The sequence below is a fragment of the Phodopus roborovskii genome, unplaced genomic scaffold (assembly GCF_943737965.1).
Source record: "Phodopus roborovskii unplaced genomic scaffold, PHOROB, whole genome shotgun sequence".
Lineage (NCBI taxonomy): Eukaryota > Metazoa > Chordata > Mammalia > Rodentia > Cricetidae > Phodopus > Phodopus roborovskii.
The window spans coordinates 27,819,809-27,837,855 of NW_026126409.1; the positions used below are offsets into that span (position 1 = coordinate 27,819,809).

General features: G+C 35.2%; 2 protein-coding genes and 1 pseudogene across 3 annotated transcripts in view; all 3 read left to right on the top strand.

Annotated features, from left to right (window-relative positions):
* Saraf (store-operated calcium entry associated regulatory factor) overlaps positions 1–18,047 on the top strand; it is a 735,200-nt gene that overhangs the window by 193,911 nt on the left and 523,242 nt on the right. The gene's annotated exons all lie outside the window — the stretch shown is intronic.
* The window catches only part of Tex15 (testis expressed 15, meiosis and synapsis associated), a 72,427-nt gene that overhangs the window by 42,205 nt on the left and 12,175 nt on the right, over positions 1–18,047 (top strand). For both annotated transcript variants that reach the window (XM_051182251.1, XM_051182250.1), the window contains exons 4-8: positions 1,417–1,654; positions 4,236–4,382; positions 6,158–6,320; positions 9,201–16,174; positions 17,790–17,842. In XM_051182251.1, the coding sequence (XP_051038208.1) occupies positions 1,417–1,654; positions 4,236–4,382; positions 6,158–6,320; positions 9,201–16,174; positions 17,790–17,842 (7,575 nt within the window). The remainder of the gene's footprint in view (positions 1–1,416; positions 1,655–4,235; positions 4,383–6,157; positions 6,321–9,200; positions 16,175–17,789; positions 17,843–18,047) is intronic.
* On the top strand, positions 7,268–7,407 carry LOC127220500 (uncharacterized; annotated as a pseudogene).

Consider the following 18,047-nt stretch of genomic DNA (forward strand, 5'->3'; position numbering starts at 1 on the left):
GGGCTAAAGTGAAGTGCTTTGTAACACGATAAATAAAAGACACAGTGGCTGATACTGTACTTCTTAAGGACCCTAGGATTTTCAGACAGGTGATGAATGGTGCTTGGCCTTAATTTAATGTCACTAGTCGCATTAGTTCCTAGAGAATCTGTCCTTTGAAGTAGATATTAATTTCTATCAGGCATGAGAGTTGTAGATTATGTAGCAGAAATAATGAGTAGAACACTGGTGAGTGTCTGCCATCAGTTACCTCAGCTGATCTGGAAACAAGGGTTCAGCTTCTCCACTTGGCACTTGACACTGTGAAGACTCTTAACCTTCAGGGAGCAGCCCATGATACCTGCAGAGTCCCATAGATCCCTCATCTCAGCCCCCACAGCTTTGTAGTGTCATGGCATGTTCTCAGCTAGCCATTGACCTAAGGGAATGTTGTGACTATTGATCTTCTATACAAACTACTAAGATTTCTCATCAGCAAAGAGTATTTTACTTAACATAGATGGATATTCACTGAATTACTAGGGTTAATGGTCTTTAAGACCAGTTCTTTTGTTTTTACAACTGACTGGTGCAAGAAGACTTGTATTCATCCTCTTCCAACCTGGAGCATGCATTCTTTGCTAAGGTTAACATTTCAAGATTTTCATCAAAAGAGAGAGGTATGTCCTTAAAGGCCAGTATAAGGTTATGAGATGGCCTAATTTAAGTAGTATTTTGTCTGAGGACTAGGAGGCCTAAGAAAGAGATGGGAGAATGGCCAATCTACAGAATATTCAGAGTGTGCATACATACATACACATGACATCCCCCAAAACTTTGAAAAATAATACTCTAGGTCAAAGATCATCATAGAAGATGTAATTAAAGAATGCTTACAGTATTGACTGAATTAGTAAAATATGAAGAGATAAAACAAATGAATATATGCTTTTGAAGTTTAAAAAAAATTGATAGACTTATTGAATAGACAATACTAGACTGCCATAAACCATGGGGGCCAATAAAATGACATACTGTGTTATTCCAACCCTGTCACTATTACTTTGGCTAAAACATAAGGTAGCTCAGTACATTTTGAACCTTATTCTCCAATTGTTTGTGACAACAAAAACCTGCTAGATATTTGAGATCAAAGTGAGTAATAAAGCTTAAGATTTTGTACTGGCTACATTAAAAGTGTTACCAGAATTGTTATCCATTCAAGCTATCCATTACTCCTGGACATGTAATCTTGAACTTGGTTTCTAGATGGTTTTCAGTCCTAACTTAACCTAGTGTAAGTTATTAAGTTAGTACCTCTGATTTGGGGGGGGCGGGGGAGGGAGCGCAGTACTTTCTGCTTTCTTTGAGAAACTGAAATAGCTTATCTTTTTGAAAATTCTAGTTTAATTGTGTATATCATTTGTTTTTACTTAGGTCAGAGATGCGTGAGAATGGAAGACATGGCAGAGAATCGGAAGAACATTTCTGTTTCTTAGCACTTCCTCAGAGTGATGCGGTAGAGATCTACCAGAATGGGCTAAGTACCAAAGCATCCACACTGAAGATACTTGGGAATCCTCTTCTTGGAATTTATATGTTTAGACATGTTGATGTTGCCCTGAATTACGCTCATAGTCGAAGCACTACTGTAGAAACGATTATGATTTTTAAGGTGGGTAGTAGCATAAGACAAATACTAAATATAGGAACAATTTACTGTCAGCATGAACACAGTTTACTTTCAGCTTAAATTATCTTAAATGGAATTCCATAAAATACTTTGTCATCCTTTGGAATTTTCCCTTTTTCTTCACTCTTTACCAGACTGGCACAAAGTAAAACTTAGGTACTAAAAGGCAGCACTCATCATCATTGCCTCCTTAATACATACTTTTTCTGGATTCATTATTCCCTCTTTTTAATTTTTTTATCATACTATATAGCACCATAATAGTTTGTGTCCTCTGGTTATATAATTATAAGCTAGCCTTATTGAGATATTTCAGTTAATAGCATTATTCTAATGTCTGGTATTTTTAGTAGATGTGCAATGCTTGTATGAAATGATAATTTTGAGCAGAGTAGGTAGATTAGACCTCAGAACACAAACCTATGTGTGTGTATTGTTTAGAGTAAAATACAATAGCCACCACTAAAGTACCATACCCACCTAGCATATGATGGAATTTTCATATATCCTCTCTCAGATATGATATATCCATTATCGTTAGATGGACAAGCATTTTTTTTTTAAGTTTCATTTACCTTTATGTGTATGGCTGTTTTCACCTGCATGTATGTAAGTGCACAACATGTGTGTCTGCCCCACAGAATCCAGAAGAGGGCTTTGTCTCCTCTTGAAATGGAGTGACATATAGTTGAAAGCTGCCCTATATATGCTAGGAACTGAACTTGGGTCTTAATTAGTCTAGGTTGTTTTGTTTTATTTGTTTGGTTTGTTTTTCAAGACAGGGTTTATTTGTCATGGGCCATGGGAGGAGGGTTCTCGAAGGCTAGGTGGGTAAGGATTCGGCAGAGACAAAAAGAAACACAGAGGCAATTTGAATCTGAGTGTATTTTGTAGCTTTCAAGCAAGGCTTTTTATCCAGGATAAAGAATATCTTCTCAGAGATTGTGTTCATTAAAGCACATCTAGATAGAAGAAATGACATCATCGTTTTTAGGCATAGTAACATAAAACTTACTCAAGGCTAGCAATAAATCAAAAAATCATTCAAGGCTAACCATAGCTAAGCACTTATTTTCTAAGATCAGGTTAATAAATTTTTATGGTCAGTTATTGTTTAACATTTGTTGCCTAGCTCTTGTGAATCTTTTAAATATTGAGCTATTTTGACTTTCTTATCAAAAGGCTTTCTTTACCAAACATTTAAACCTACTCTCAATTATACATGTATATCCGAATGAAATTTTATTGTTGGGAAAGTTTTCATCAATACTATTTGTACTTGTGTGAATGACGTGAATGATTTGAAAAGCACTGGTTTTCTTGGAAATGAGGTCAATGACCATGTCTCGGGTTGGGTTCTTATTTATATCTTTTATTTAAAATGTCAGCATAAGCTTTCAGGAACATTTTGTTAATATGAGAAAAGAATAGAAGAACAGAGATTGCCATGAGAACTCAATACTTTTCTCCAGCCAAGAGTTCCACAACCGGTTCCAGGAGATCTCCTTCTTTGGAAGTTATCACTTCAGTCTGTGGAACTTGTCACACATAGACTACTGGATTTGGTGTGGCAGTGCATAGAATTTGCAGCTAGCCTAGTGTGTATTTAAGTAGCTACTTTAATCTGTTATATTTACTTGAGTCATTACAATAAAATGATCTTTTAATTTTTGAAAAAGGAAATGTAATTACATAGCTTATATAAAATGTCCACTTTGGTGATATTTGTCCTTCAACTCACCTTTGATCACTCATTCATGGTTCAGACCATTTTACATTGTATGCTTGCTTGGTTTATCATATGAGAAGCTTTAAACAATTACATAGTGAATCTGCCTGGTTTTGGCTCATCAGTTCTTGGTCACCATTCTTCAAAAAGACTTTCCTTTTGTTTTTGTTTGCTTATATTTCTTCCATGATATTCCACACTGTTTCAATACTTGAATGTTTATTTTGTGCAATATTTATTTTTGTTTATGCATCTTAAGAGGAATTTAATTTTTTCAGTTGTCCTCTTGGTTGAATTTTCTTCCTCTTGGTAGAATTTTCTGCCTCGCTTTATTCAAATGGTACTTCTAATTAATTACAAACCATATTTTGGACCTGATGGCACATGCCTATCATCCTAGCACTTGGAAGGTAGAGATATGAAAGTTATCACAAGTTTGAGGCTAGCCTTGTCTACATAGCATGTCTCAGGCTAGCCAGAACTTTACAATGAGACCATTTCAAAAACCAAAAGCTGAAAAATAATTCTATAATGTTTTGCTGTCTACAATTCTACAATTATGTCATCTGGTCTCTCCCACCATTCTGTTTCTAGCTCAAATATTCATAGAGTCTTTCATACATACTTTCACTGTAAACATACTTCTAAAAGATTTTTCTGAAATTTTTATTAGATGTCACTCTAATCTCAGACCTTAATTTGGGAAATAAGTGGTATAACTGTCATGTTAAAACATCTCATTTATCCAGGGCATAGAATAATAGTTTTATTAATATATTGCTATTAAAACCATGAGGCCTTAAAAGTATTTGGTTGTTGTCTTTTGCTTTTTAGGTTCTCTTTGGGAAAGTAAAGAAAATTCAGCCTTCTATGGATCAAAGCAAAGTGTCTCTGGATCCTTCTCCTAACTTTGATTGCCATATGTCAAGAAATATGCCATCTCTGAAAGATACCATTGAGCTACAAGCCTACAATTCAATGGTATGTTAATGCTAGGGTTCCTTTGATGACTTGAAAGACACATGCTTAGTACAGAAAAATTTTAGATGCCATATACTTAATCCCTAAGTTGACTGTCAGCTTTGCTTTTGAACAAGGCTTCACAATGGCAAAACTACTATCAGTCATTTATATTTTAAAGTCACTAAAAGTAAATTTCAAATATTTCACCACTGAAGATGGATGATGGTGGATAAGATTATAGATACTTTAACTTGATTAACTCAGTTCTGATATATAAGAACATCACACGGAGGCCTGGGAAAGATAGCTAAGTTGATAAAGTGCATGCCTTGCAAATATAAAGACCTGAGTTCAATCTCCAGAACCCATGGGGGTGGCGGGATGACCAACCCAGATGTAGTTGTGTATGCATGAAATCCTAGTGCTAGGGAGGCAGATAAAGAGGGTCCTAAGGCTCACTTGCCAGCCAGCTTGGTGAATTATAAACTGTGAGATAGATAACCTGTCTCATGAGAGGGACACTTAGGAGTGACACCCAAGGTTGACGTCTGTCCTCGACATGTAAATGTTAGTGCGCACACACATGCATACAGCAACAGAAGTCACACTAGACCCTGTAAATGTGGCCAGTTATAATGTATCAATTAAGACAATTTTGAACAATGGTATTGATTTTTTTTTATACTTTGGAAGAGGATCAAAGGAAAGCTTTATGAACTGACAAGTAATAGTAGTTTTTTAGTTACACTTTGCTTACTTTGTAATAGAATATTAAGTTTTGTGTTTTATAAGTAAAAATAAGTATTAGGAATATACATGTTTATGTTAATTATTAATATTATGTTGGCTTTGAAATAGGTCTCAGAACATATGCAGTGCATTTTTATAGAAAGTACTACTTATTTTAAAACAGTATTGTGCTTTTGCCAGTATTAGTAGCTTCCAAGTAAAAATATGTGGTGAGAAGAGGAAAAGGGATTTTATATATCCTTAACAAACCTAGAGTTAAAAGATGATTGAGGGATTGCTAGAGTTGTCTTCTCAAAGGAAATATTAAGAGACAGTTAATGCTTATGTAGCAGAGCAAGGCAAGCAAGAAAGATGGAACTGTACTGTCCCACAATGGGGGAGCAACACACCAAATTCTGTGTTGTGGGTTGTTTTGTGACTATTGTGGCATGGATAAGGTAACCTTTTCTCTCCCAGATCATACTAGAGCTCTTCATCAAAATCACAGAGTATATGGTTTGTAATGAAGCCATGGTTCCTCAAGATGCCGACGCCTCTGTTATTGCTCACATGTGGGACAGTGCTCTGGTGCCTTGGTTTTGACATAGAAGGAACAACCTCTGCATCCTTGAGGTTATTTAACCACAAAGCAGCATTCTGACTATCAAGAGGCAGAGCTACCCAGATATATATAAGTAATGGGGTTTTGTTGTTGTTGGGGATTTTTGTTTGTTTTGTTTTGTTTTTTTGCTGCCTTTTGTCTAACTCCTTTTTGAGTGAGACTGCTCAAGGTTCATGATCAATCTTTTTTAATAATTTATTTTATGTGCTTTTGTGCTTTGTCTGCATGTATGTAAGTAAGGGTGTCAAGATTCTGGAGTTAGACAGTTAGCTGCTATGTGGGTCTGGGAATTGAACCCAAGTCCTCTGAAAGATCAGTGTTCTTAACCACTGAGCCATCTCTCCAGCATTCTCATGATTAATCTTATGGTTTAGATACTCCACTGCAAAGCTGGGGCCAGAGTTTTACAATAGTTTGATTTTTTTTTTTTTATGTCTTTCAGGTATATTTCTATGAATATGATTTCTTTTCAAGACCAGTAGATAGACCTAGACAGTGTCTTCCATATGCAGTAGTAACAGTAAAATTTATTGGTCAAAAGGCAGGTAATGGACAACTTATGACATCACTGAGATTCCCCTCCACAGGATTTCCTAAGAGGCTTGGTAAGAAACATTCACTATTCAAGTATGCTGGTCTTAAATTCCGAGTATTCTAATATATTGTGTATCTCTAACCCAAATAGTTGTGTTTTACCTGCCTTCTCCATTTTATATATCTAGGGTCATAGGCACATAATTTTACTACTCTGACTTAGTATTTGTTCATGTAACTTTTCTGTGTTGATAGCTGCCACAATAGTTCATACATTTTTATGGATGATATTACTGTATTGGAAAAATTTAGGTACCTTAGAACTTCTTATTCCACATTGCTATTTGTATAAGGGTCTTGATGCTACTGTGCTAGTTCTATTTGGAATATGTATTAACACTTACAGTATATAGCTTAAACTGTAGATGATGTCATGTGAGTTTCTAAAGTGGTTGTATCAGGTGCACAAGGTTACATAATCTACATGCTTGACAATACATAAAATTTTAATAGTATCATTTTTACTAGTCTAGTGATTATTTTATGTTAGATCATTATTTTACAATTTTCTTACTGTCATCCCTCAGCATGTATCAGATCATAGCTTTGGATTCTGTTATGCTAGAATATATGATTTTAAAAATTGTTATTGGAGTTGTTGACATCTATAAGTGAATTGAACTTATACTTAAGACAGAATTTCTAACAATTTCATAAATGGCTATCAACATAGTCCCATTTATAGGGAAAAATTTTCTCACCATTGATAATTATAAAATCAAACCAATTAACTCTTAAAAGATACTGGAAATACTTAGAGTACCAATCAGCCAACATTTAATTTTCATGTAAAAATAAGCAACTCCATCTCATTTATATACAGGTTTGCTTTTTAAGTCAAAGAACTGTTTAAAAGTGAGTTCATTATTTATTATTAGTAAATGTTTAATTTGGATATCTACTTTATATAGCTTTATATCTAGAATCAAGAAAAATTTCTCAAGACAAAGAGAGCACATTTACTTCTTAAGCTTTGGCTAACATCAAGTGTAGTGTCTGTTCTTAGCAGTTTAATATCTGATGCACCCTCTATCTAAGAACAGTTGTCAGTTGGATAAGAGAGGGAATGAGGTAGGTAAATGTGGGCTTGAAATCACTAAAAATTAAAAAAATAAATAAGCCTTTCTGTGCATTCCTATTTATATAGGAAATTGTTTGTTTAGTTTTCCTTACATAACAGGTCTTTATAATACAAGATTCCTCTAGAGTCCGATTTACTTCTTTAGGATCAGTAGTAAATAATTTGAGTCTATTTATTGATGAGGGCCCTTTTCTCGGATGTTTTGATAAGGTCTTGTTGCTATTGTGTAAATACTTTGGATCCCAAGCATTTGGGTAAAGGACATTAAATCTGTGAAACTTCCAAGGATGCTTACTATACTATGGCTGCAGAGAAAGAGTTTATAGGACTTTTCCCTGCTTTAAAAATTTTATATTTTATTTACATCTGTGTGTTGCCATGTGTGGCTAACACCTCGGAGGACAACTTTATTTTTCTTTGGAACATGGTGTTTGACTTTATTCTTGACAATGTTCAGGTGGTTTTACACACTGAAAGTTAACCTAGATGTTGCTGTACCAGCAGCACTTGTGAGGTATTTGCCAAGTGCCTGATAGTGACACTCTGAGTTTTTATAATTTTTATTGTTTTAAAGCAAGTGTTTTGTACTTTTCAAAAAGTGCCAAATTTGTTAGTATTGCATGTAAATAATTGTGTTATTTCTTTTATTTGTAGCAGAACTTCTATTTACAAAACATTTGTTTATAAAGTTTCACGGATTTTTACAGTGAAGTGTTTATTACACTTGTTAAAGAATTGTATGTATATTTTGTATGGGATTTTTTTTTTTTTTTTTTTGTAAATCCTTAAAATAAAACCCTCACCTTTAGGAACTAGAAATAGAAACAATTTTTTATACTTAAAAAGCTGAAAAGCCTCCAGGCTAGCCTCTTACAGGTTGTATGCGAAGGGACAACTTTTTTTTTTTTTTTTTTTTTTAACATTTATTTATTTATATATATAGTTATGTTTGCAATATTCTGCCTGCATTTATCAAGGAGGCACCAGATCTCATTATAGATGGTTATGAGCCACCATGTGGTTTCTGGGAATCGAACTCAAGACCTCTGTACGAGCAGTCAATGCTCTTAACCTCTGAGCCATCTCTCCAGCTCTCAGAGGACAAGTTTTAAGAGGTCGTTTCTTCCACAACTGTGTCCTGGGAATTCAGTTCAGGGTATCATCAGGCTTGATGACAAACACCATTTCCCCTGAGCCATCTCTTCTGCTTCTTTCCTACTTTTTGATTCATTGTCATTTGCTGCCTTTTTTCCCCTCCATGGTAAAAGTAAAAGAAGCAAAGTGACAGCAGGTAGAGACCATTTTGCCTATTAGTGCATAAATGTTGCAATCAAGTATTGAAAGTTAGTATAAGGAACAATCTCAACGAAAAATGTTCTCCTATTTACTTTTTTCTCTGTATTGTTAAAACAGGGTAATTGAGGCCAACCTCACACTCAGTAGCCAAGGATGGGTGACCTTTAACTTGTGAAAATGCCTCAGTCTCACAAATTCTATGATTACAGGTGTGTACCCTCACACCTGGTTTTATGCAGTTGTGGAAATTGAAAACTCAAGAGCTTCCTTCATGTTAACTGGTAGCATATTTACCAACTGAGATGTAATCTAATAGAAATCTGGGGATACAGACACATTTTTTTAAAAGTTGCTTAAACAAAGGTTATACATTCATTCATGGTAACATTTTATTCCTTACTGGTTTGTTGCTTATTTTCTTACCACTGTTTTTTGTGCTTATCACCATTGGGCTATTAAAAGAACTCTCAGTTAAACTTACTCATGATGTTTTTTTGTATTTATGTTTCCACAGAAAGAGCCTGTTCTCTGAATAACTGTACAGTTGCCAAAAGAATTGGAAAAGGAAAAGATGCTACAGTCATCTTCGAGCACTTCAGGAAACCTGTTGATCCATTTGGTCAGGAAAATTGTCCGTGCAATGCACTAACTTCAGAGATGGGTTCTTCCAGCTTGGAGTCCTCTAGTTCTTATGGAAGTGTGCCCAATGGAAACAATTCTGTGTTTGAAGCATACAGCAGACAGACAAATAATTCATCAGAAGTTAGAGATTCTTCTCAAGTACACACACACAATTCAGGTCTTTCTTTCATGCCCACTGCTAATACAGCAAGTGACAATGGTGACCTCTTCAGTGTGACATATCTCAGAAGTATTTTAAGTAGTGTTTCTGCTGTTCTTCCTTCTCAGAGCAGTACTGACTCAAGTACAGTTATCACTTCAAAACTTATTAAGGACCCAAGACTGATGAAGAGAGAACAAAGCATGAGGAAACAAAATAACACTGCGGGTTTAAGTGATGGTTTGTCATTTGATAAGAGTGTGGGTCATGGCAATTCAGAAATAAAGCTGACATGTACGGCAACTAGCTCAGTCTCTTCACCTGAGACTGCCCTTGCTGATCATACTCTTACCAATTGCTCAGATACCTCCTCCTTCAAATTCTCTTCTGAAAGACCATGCTGTCAGACTCAGAATATGGGCTCAAGGGACTGTGACTGTACAGCATCCAGGAAGATTGCCGTTACAGAGCAGTGTAAAGAGCAAAGCACTTTTTCTTTCCCTTGTTACTTACCAAATTCATTTTTAGATGTTGGGAAACAAAAATACAATGAAGAGGAGGCCCAAAAGAAAAGCAGCAACTCATCTTTAAGTGAGCAAAGCAATTTGCCACAGAACAACTTTGAATTAGAAAAAAATAGTTGTAATAGTAAAGACTATCAGAGTCATATCTCTATGGCATCATGGTCTTCTGATTTAAATAGTATATGTAAAGATGGTCACAAGATGTCTGCAGTCTTCCCAGTCCAGAAGAAAGGAAACATAGATGAGTATGAACAAAATACTGGAATTATGACAACCTTCATCAGCCCAGAAGACAGTTCTAAACATGTAGTAAACCAAACTTTGTGGAAAGGAACTGTTAATTATTTTACTGATAAAACTACAAGTAGCCCAGTTGATATTACATTGCACCAGGAACGCAAAGAATGTGGAAATCTTAATTCTTTAAGGGAATATTGTAAAAAAATACCAGTTCCTCATAAGTTACAAATGCCCAAAATTGCCATGTCTACCAAAGAGGATAAAAATGAAAATAATGCAGCAGTGGGATTAGAGTGTGATCTTACTCCAGACATAGACTGCCTTTTACAAAAGCATCCTCAGTATTCTTTGGAGCACAAAGATAATGTGGCTCAAGAGCTGACAGAATTGAAAGCAGTACAAAATAACCAGAACATCATTAACAAGACTGATGCTTTCCAGGAAGCAAAAGATGTTACCCTGGCCAACGAACAACTCATTGATAGAGTTATTTCATCTTCTGCCATTGATGTATCTCTTGACAGTCCAGGTTGCAACATAATTGCAGAATGTATGTACATCCAGAGGGAAAATAAAAATGAGGCAGTATCATTGTATAACCTTCAAGAAGACTGCAAAGAAACTTCTCATTTTAAAGATGATAAGCAGGAGCACTACCTGTGGTATGATGCTGACTTGAGCTCTGATCCAAACTTGAAAATTAATTTGCAAGAACAAAGAGATTTTGAAAATCCAAATGAGGCTAAAGAGAAAGATAGTGTTTCATCTCTAGAGTATAATACAGAGAAACAAGATTTTCATGCAAATATAGTTGAAATGAAGGAAATCGAGAGTAACAACAAAGTAGAAATCTTGAATTCTGAAGAATGTTCCACATTTAATTCAACTTGTGAGAAGAAAGGTTTACCAGTAAAGTTTACATTATCAGAGAGTGAAAATAGTATGGCTTCTATAAAACAAAGACATACACCAAGTGATAGAAAAAGCGTGGACCACTTGGTGCCCACATTTCCAGAAATTGAAGCTTCTGTGGTGTGTGTAGCCTCCAGTGCTACAAAACAAGTTATTAATACTACTGTTCTTACATTAAACACACATTGTGAGGATCATCAAAACCACCAGCTGAAAGAAACTTGTGCCTCTGAGATTTCAGATTTAGGTTTAAGAAAACATGGCATTTTTGATTGTGAGATTGATACTGATAAAGAGAAATTACAAGATTTTTCCCAATTAGTAAATGAGACTTCAGGTCTTCAAACTTTTGAATTGGGAAGTGAAATTGAAGTTCAACTTGAAGATTGTAACAATGCTTCTTTGCTCCCACAAAATATAGATAGCCAGGCAAATGTTCTTTGTGAAGAATTTGAGTTATATAATTCCCTAAAGTCCCGGATTGATTGGGAAGGTATATTTGTAAACACTAATGAAGAGATGGAAACTTCGAGTTTTGCTGGAAGGGAAAGTACTGATCCACATTCTACAGAATGTAATTGTGTTTCTTTGTTCGCACAAAAAGACAAAAGAGAGCTCCACAACCCAGTTTTTCTTCCAGATCTACAAGTTACAATTACAAACTTAATTAATCTAAGAATCAGTCCCATTGATGATTACATAGAGTCAAAAGATAATTTTTACAAACGTGTAACTGAATCCACAGAACCAGAAGCAAATGAGGAAGGGAAAGCTTTTGGATTTAGCATATATTCCCAGACTTCTGAAGAAAATTTAGGTTTTTCATGTGAAAATAAATGTGGTAATTCAGTGCAAGAATCAGTACATTTGAGCAAATCTGGAATTTCCCATTCTTCCAACTCAGTTCATAATACACATGTAAATCACATGTCTGGAAAACCGAACACTAACACTTTTCCTACTGAACCATGTAATGTCGCGGTCACCAATGTCAAAAGCAAATGTCCCACAAAATCAAAACCCGACATTAATGACACTAGAAATAAAAAGGACATGGAATCCAGAAGTGGCAAAAGAAACCTGCATGCATCTTCAAGGGGACAGAATATTTCCCATAAAGATTTAAGGCATCGTGAAACTCATGAGAAGAGAAGAAAAACAATGAGTCATGACTCATCTGAATGTTTTTCTTCCGTATCCCAAGGGCGAATTAAAACATTTTCACAGTCAGAGAGGCACATTAGGAATGTACTGAATATTCTAAATAATGAAGCATCTTTATGTAAAAGCAAACATTTGTCCAGAAAACTGGATAAAGCTGTTCTTCACTTAAAAAAAGCTCATAGAAGAGTTCATACATCTTTGCAGCTTATATCTAAAGTGGGAAAAAAGAGAAAGGGCCCATTACCAAAAGCATATTCAGTAATATGCAATAATTTCTGGGAAAGTTGTGATCTTCAAGGTGATAGTTGGATGTCTGAAAGAAGATCTACTAGGCATTTTTTGTCCAAAAGAAGGTATGACAAACAGGGAGAGAAAAGATTGTTAAGACTTGATATTGATGAATCATTGACGTCAGTATCAAAGCACAGATCTTACAGAACAAAGAGAGCGAGAATTACAGAGTGTCTTTCCAGCAGAATCATGTCTGGCAGGGTCTCCAGGAGTCTCACCACTTTCCATGTGAGAGAATTCTGTGGTGGAGAACAAGTTCACAAGTCACAGTTACCCCTACCCAACACATCCCAGAGTATAAGTCAGTCAGAGGACACTGATAGCATTGTGAGAAATGCATGCTCTTCTGAACTTGAATATTTTTCTGAAACAAGTGGACACACAATTTACCCAGATGAAACTCGAAGTGAAAAAGAATATCAGACTGATGCACAGATACCTAATAGTGACTCTACAAAGTGTGGAAACCATTCAACATATAATATTGAAGATATAACAAAAGAAAATAATTCTGAAGATAAAACAGTGGTATGTGAAAGTAACTTATTATCTTTAAGTTCCATGAAAGAAAATATTAGTCATAGTCAAGATAAAGGTCATGATTTAACTTTTAAAGCTAACACTGATAATATAGTTTTAGACTCAGACAAACACTTTTTAAATGTCAGTATCTGTGAACATGATAACCTTGTATCTGATGGTACTACAAATGGGGAAACAATTCTTCCTATAGAAAAGTGTACAGTTCTTAGGGAGATCACACCAAGCATTCCTACAGTAAATGTGCCACCATTGTCACCAATTCCAGTGACAGCTGGTGTGGAAGAATCTGTGGTGGGAAATGGACTTGTCCATGTAAAGGGGAATGAAGTAAATATCACAAAGCATTCTAAATTGGATCTAATGTCAGTAACTGGAGAAAGTAAAAGTTGTAAGAAAAGTACTAAACTATCTTCCAGTGATACTTCTCTGCTCTTAAAAGAGAATGTAAAGGGTCCTTCAAAAATATATATGGCAAAATACATTGAAGAAGAAAAATTGAGAAAAGTTGAGCACGGAGTTTACCAAAAAACGATTGCTGAAGGATCAGCTATTGTTACTGGGTACAAACGTCAAAATAAGATTCTGAAAGAAGGCTCCTTCCACTCGCACAAGAAAATAATTAAAAACAGCTTGACTGATTCTTGTCTGGGAATTAATAATTCTACCCAAGAGAAAATTGCTTTGAAAAACATTCCTAGTCAGCTTAGCAAAAGACAGAAAGCAGGGCAAATTAAACAACAATCTGACTGTCCCTCCAAACCAGCCACTGCAGGAACCAGTCATAGGCAGGTTATAAATGAGAACTCTGAAGTCACTGCTCCTCAGAAGAAGGCTCCAACACATATGCAGGGATTAATAGAAGAACATGGTATCCTTAATTACACATCTCGTATAACAGAGCTGTCTCACATTTTACAGAGAGCAGATAAAGCAGTATCTTTGCAGGTTTTAGAAGAAGAGACTAAAGTTTGTCAAAATCTTCTCCCTTTATTTGTTAAAGCTTTTGAAAGAAAGCAAGAATGTTCACTTGACCAAATCTTGATTTCAAGAAAGCTGATGGTAGAACAGAATTTGTGGGATAATTGTAGACTTAAATTGAAACCATCTGCTGTTGATACTTGGGTAGAACTTCAAATGGCAATGGAAACTATTCAGTTCATTGAAAACAAAAAAAGATTCTTAGAAGGTGAAGCAACATTCCGAAGCTTGCTGTGGTATGATGAGAGCTTGTACAGTGAGCTGCTTCCCAGGCCACATGGATATCAGCTCCAGTCCAATTTCTATCCTGCTTTTCAAAGACGATTAAAATATAATGCATTCTGTGAGTTACAAAGTTATTATCATCAGCTAGTTGAAATCTTAACAGAAACAAAAAAAGAAAATAACTCATATTATGCATTCTTAAAATACAAACGTCAAATTAAAGAATGTGAAGCCATAATGAGGCACTATTCTGATTGCTTTGACTTTTGTCTTTCTGTTCCGTTTACCTGTGCAGTTAACTTTGGAGATACTTTAGGAGAATTGGAAGCCTTAAGAAAAAGTATTCTGAAGCTGATCAGTATGCATGCAGGTACTCCTAAAGTCCAGTCTTACCCAGGAAAGAAAGACCAATTGTGGATCATTTTAGAAGTGGTCTCCTCAAAGATTAGTTTTATCAAGAGCAATGAAGAAATAAGTATCAAAATTTGTCTTTATGGTCTGGAACATATATATTTTGATGCTGCAAAAAGTCTTGTGTGGAAAGAGAAAAGCCACTCTTATCGCAAAAGACATTCTGAAAAGAATAGAGAAATGGAGGTGATAAATGAATGTGCTTTTTCTAAGTGGGAAAAGATCTATGATGCCATGTCTAAGGACTTACATAATGAATCAGCTCCCAGCATTGGGCTAGAAAAAGATATGATTGCTTCCAGACAGTCAGCTCTAGTTAGCCTACCAAACTGTGAGCTAAACAAAGCTTGCATTTCATACCCAGATATTTGTTGTATTAGTGAGATACTGGATCAAGCTAAATCTGCAGACCTAGAGACATTACAGGATCTCACTCTAAGATGTACAGTTCACTTAGAAATTCTAAAAAAATACTTCCAGATGATGCAAGAAGAAAATATAGATAATATTTTTATCACTGAAGAAAATATTTTGGATATACTAAACCACAACCATGGAGCTGTCATTTTAAAGCCTGAAGCTGTTGAGAGTTATATTGAAACTGTCATGCTCTCAGAAACCATTCATTTTCTTAAAAATTCAATAGCAAAGAAACTGAACAATCAGAGATTTCGAGGTATGCTCTGGTTTGATTGGTCTCTTCTTCCTGAGCTTGTTGGCTGCCAAAAAGAAATGGCATCATTTTCATTTGATTACAACCAAACAGATTGCCTTTGGAAAGTGATAGAGACGGCTATTTCTCACCTTAGGAAAGAGCTATGTGTTCTCTGTGACTACAGTGAAGCTGTTAATTGTTCCTATGCTCTATGTTTATTTTCCAGAGAACTTAAGGAACTTTTGGAAATTAAAAAGCTTCTAAATACATCTAAATATTCACTTTCCACATACATTGACTTGGCCCCATATACCGCATGTGTAAATTATGGAAACACTGTGGAAGAATTGGAACATAACTACAACCAGCTTTTTACATTACTCAAAAATATAATGTCTGTTCCTCAGAAAGATTTTGGGAAAATGGTCCATATAATAAAAGTTCTGAAGACAATTGAACATATGAAGATGATAAGGGCTAAAGGGACTGCTAAATTGTCCACTCATCTCCTGTTTTTCCAAATGCTGCGTAACAGAAGGAACACTTTGCAACTGAAAAGAAAAGAAAAGATGGACACATATACTACAGAACCTGAAGAGAACAGCAGTCAACCTCATATTTCTGTGCAGACACCCTCAACTGCAGGGTGCACAACAAAAAACATTGCAAGTTCCTCTAAAAAACGTCCTGTGACTACAGACATCTGTGAAGTCTCCCAGGGAAAAGGAAATACTGATGCAGTTTCCAATTGTAAAAAGCAAAAGGTACAAATGTTTTGAAATCAAACTTGAAAAATACTCTTGAAAACAAGCTTACAGAAACAAAATGACTCATATTCTCTACAGAATTATATAATTGAGATACCTTGCAGATACATATTTGTCATTTATAAAATATTTCATGAAAGTAAATTCTAATATCTAATAGAGGGCAAGTTCATTATTGTAAATGTAAGTTTTCCAATGACCAGTTATTTAATGAGTGGTTTCATTAGCCAGTGTTGTGAACATTAAAAATTGGCTGTAGTTTCCTTCCTGCTTAACCTGTTAGAAGACTATAGGGCAGAAGTGTTTTTGGAGACAGGGTTTCTCTGTAGTCTTGGCTGACCTGGAACTTGCATTGTAGACACACTGTCCTCAAACACAGACATCTGCCTGCCTCTGCCTCGAAAATGCTGAGATTAAAGGTGTGCACTGCCACCACCACCTGACAGATATTTTAAATAAGAGATTGTCAAAGAGTTAGAGAAGTATCATATGAATACATTTAATCAACATTTATATGATATATAAAGTAATGAAAAATTCACAAAATCCATAGGATATATGCCCTGTTAACGTTTAAAAGATGAGGGGGCCAGGTGTTTATTTTTATCACATTGATGTTTGAACCCAGACTCTGCATGCTAGGCAAGTACTATATCCATGGACCTGTGCTTCCAATCCATTTTAACTGGTGGCTAAGAAGAATGAGAGGAGGCTTGAGGGAAGTTGTTAGGCATGTGCATTCATGGAAGGAGTGGGGGGACGTTAATCCAGATATAAATACAGGCCTAAGGAAGTAGAACATTATCCTTACATATTAAAATGTAATGTGTGAAATATGTTCATTTTTAAGGTTTTGTTTGCTTTTATGTTGGTGATATTAAAGTTAAATTCTGAGTATAGTTAGAGATGGTAAACCAGCCAATTAGAAAATGATGCTGTTTTATAGCATTAGAATGGAAATGCAGGGTGCTTAATAGTGCTAGCCCAAAAGTGCTTTAGATTTTGGCATTTTCTAGATTTGATCATATATATATGTATATATATATGATCAAATATATATATATGTATGTATGTATACACACACACACACACATATTTGTCAGATACCTTGGTAATGGAACCAATGAAATTCATGATTAGATTACCCAAAGGTAATGTTGTAGAAATTTCTGCATGGAATAAAGGTTTCCTGTTAAGAACATTTACAGAGTGTTGTGCCATAGAACACAATACTCTGGGGTTTGGAGATTAAGAGCACTCATCTTGTATTTGTCAGAAATTCCTTAGAAAATTGATGGATAGTTGCAAATAATGTGGTTCACAGGGGTACATATAGGCAAAACACCTGTACTCATAAATTTAGAAAAATTTAAAAACAAAAGTCCTGTCTCTGAAAACAAGGAGTGAACAGTCATAAATAGACTACAAGATTAGTTTTAAATTTTAAAGTTTATGGGTTTGAAGAATATTGCAAATTTACTTTTGAAAGCAGTTTCTGTAAACATGAACTACTGTAAGCCACTGGTTTTTGAATAGGTGAACAGATTGATGCTATAATGCAGTTTGTCATCACTAATGTAAAACATGGGTTGTATTTTTATACTTTTCACAGGTTACCATGAAAGATGTAAGAAACAGACAAAACACAATATCTAAGAATCCAAGGTAGGAGTTGCGTCAACCTTCTTTTCATAAAAAATAAGGAAAATAGGTAAATAATGAAAAAACAAGAATGAAAACAATGTGAGTTATTTATAAGCTGTTGAATCATACATACAGCTTAGAGAATAAGAGTGACAGAAGTTTGTTTCAGATTAAGTGAAAACTAAGAAGGCAAATGCCGTGTAAAATGGCTGTTTTCTGTGTTGTA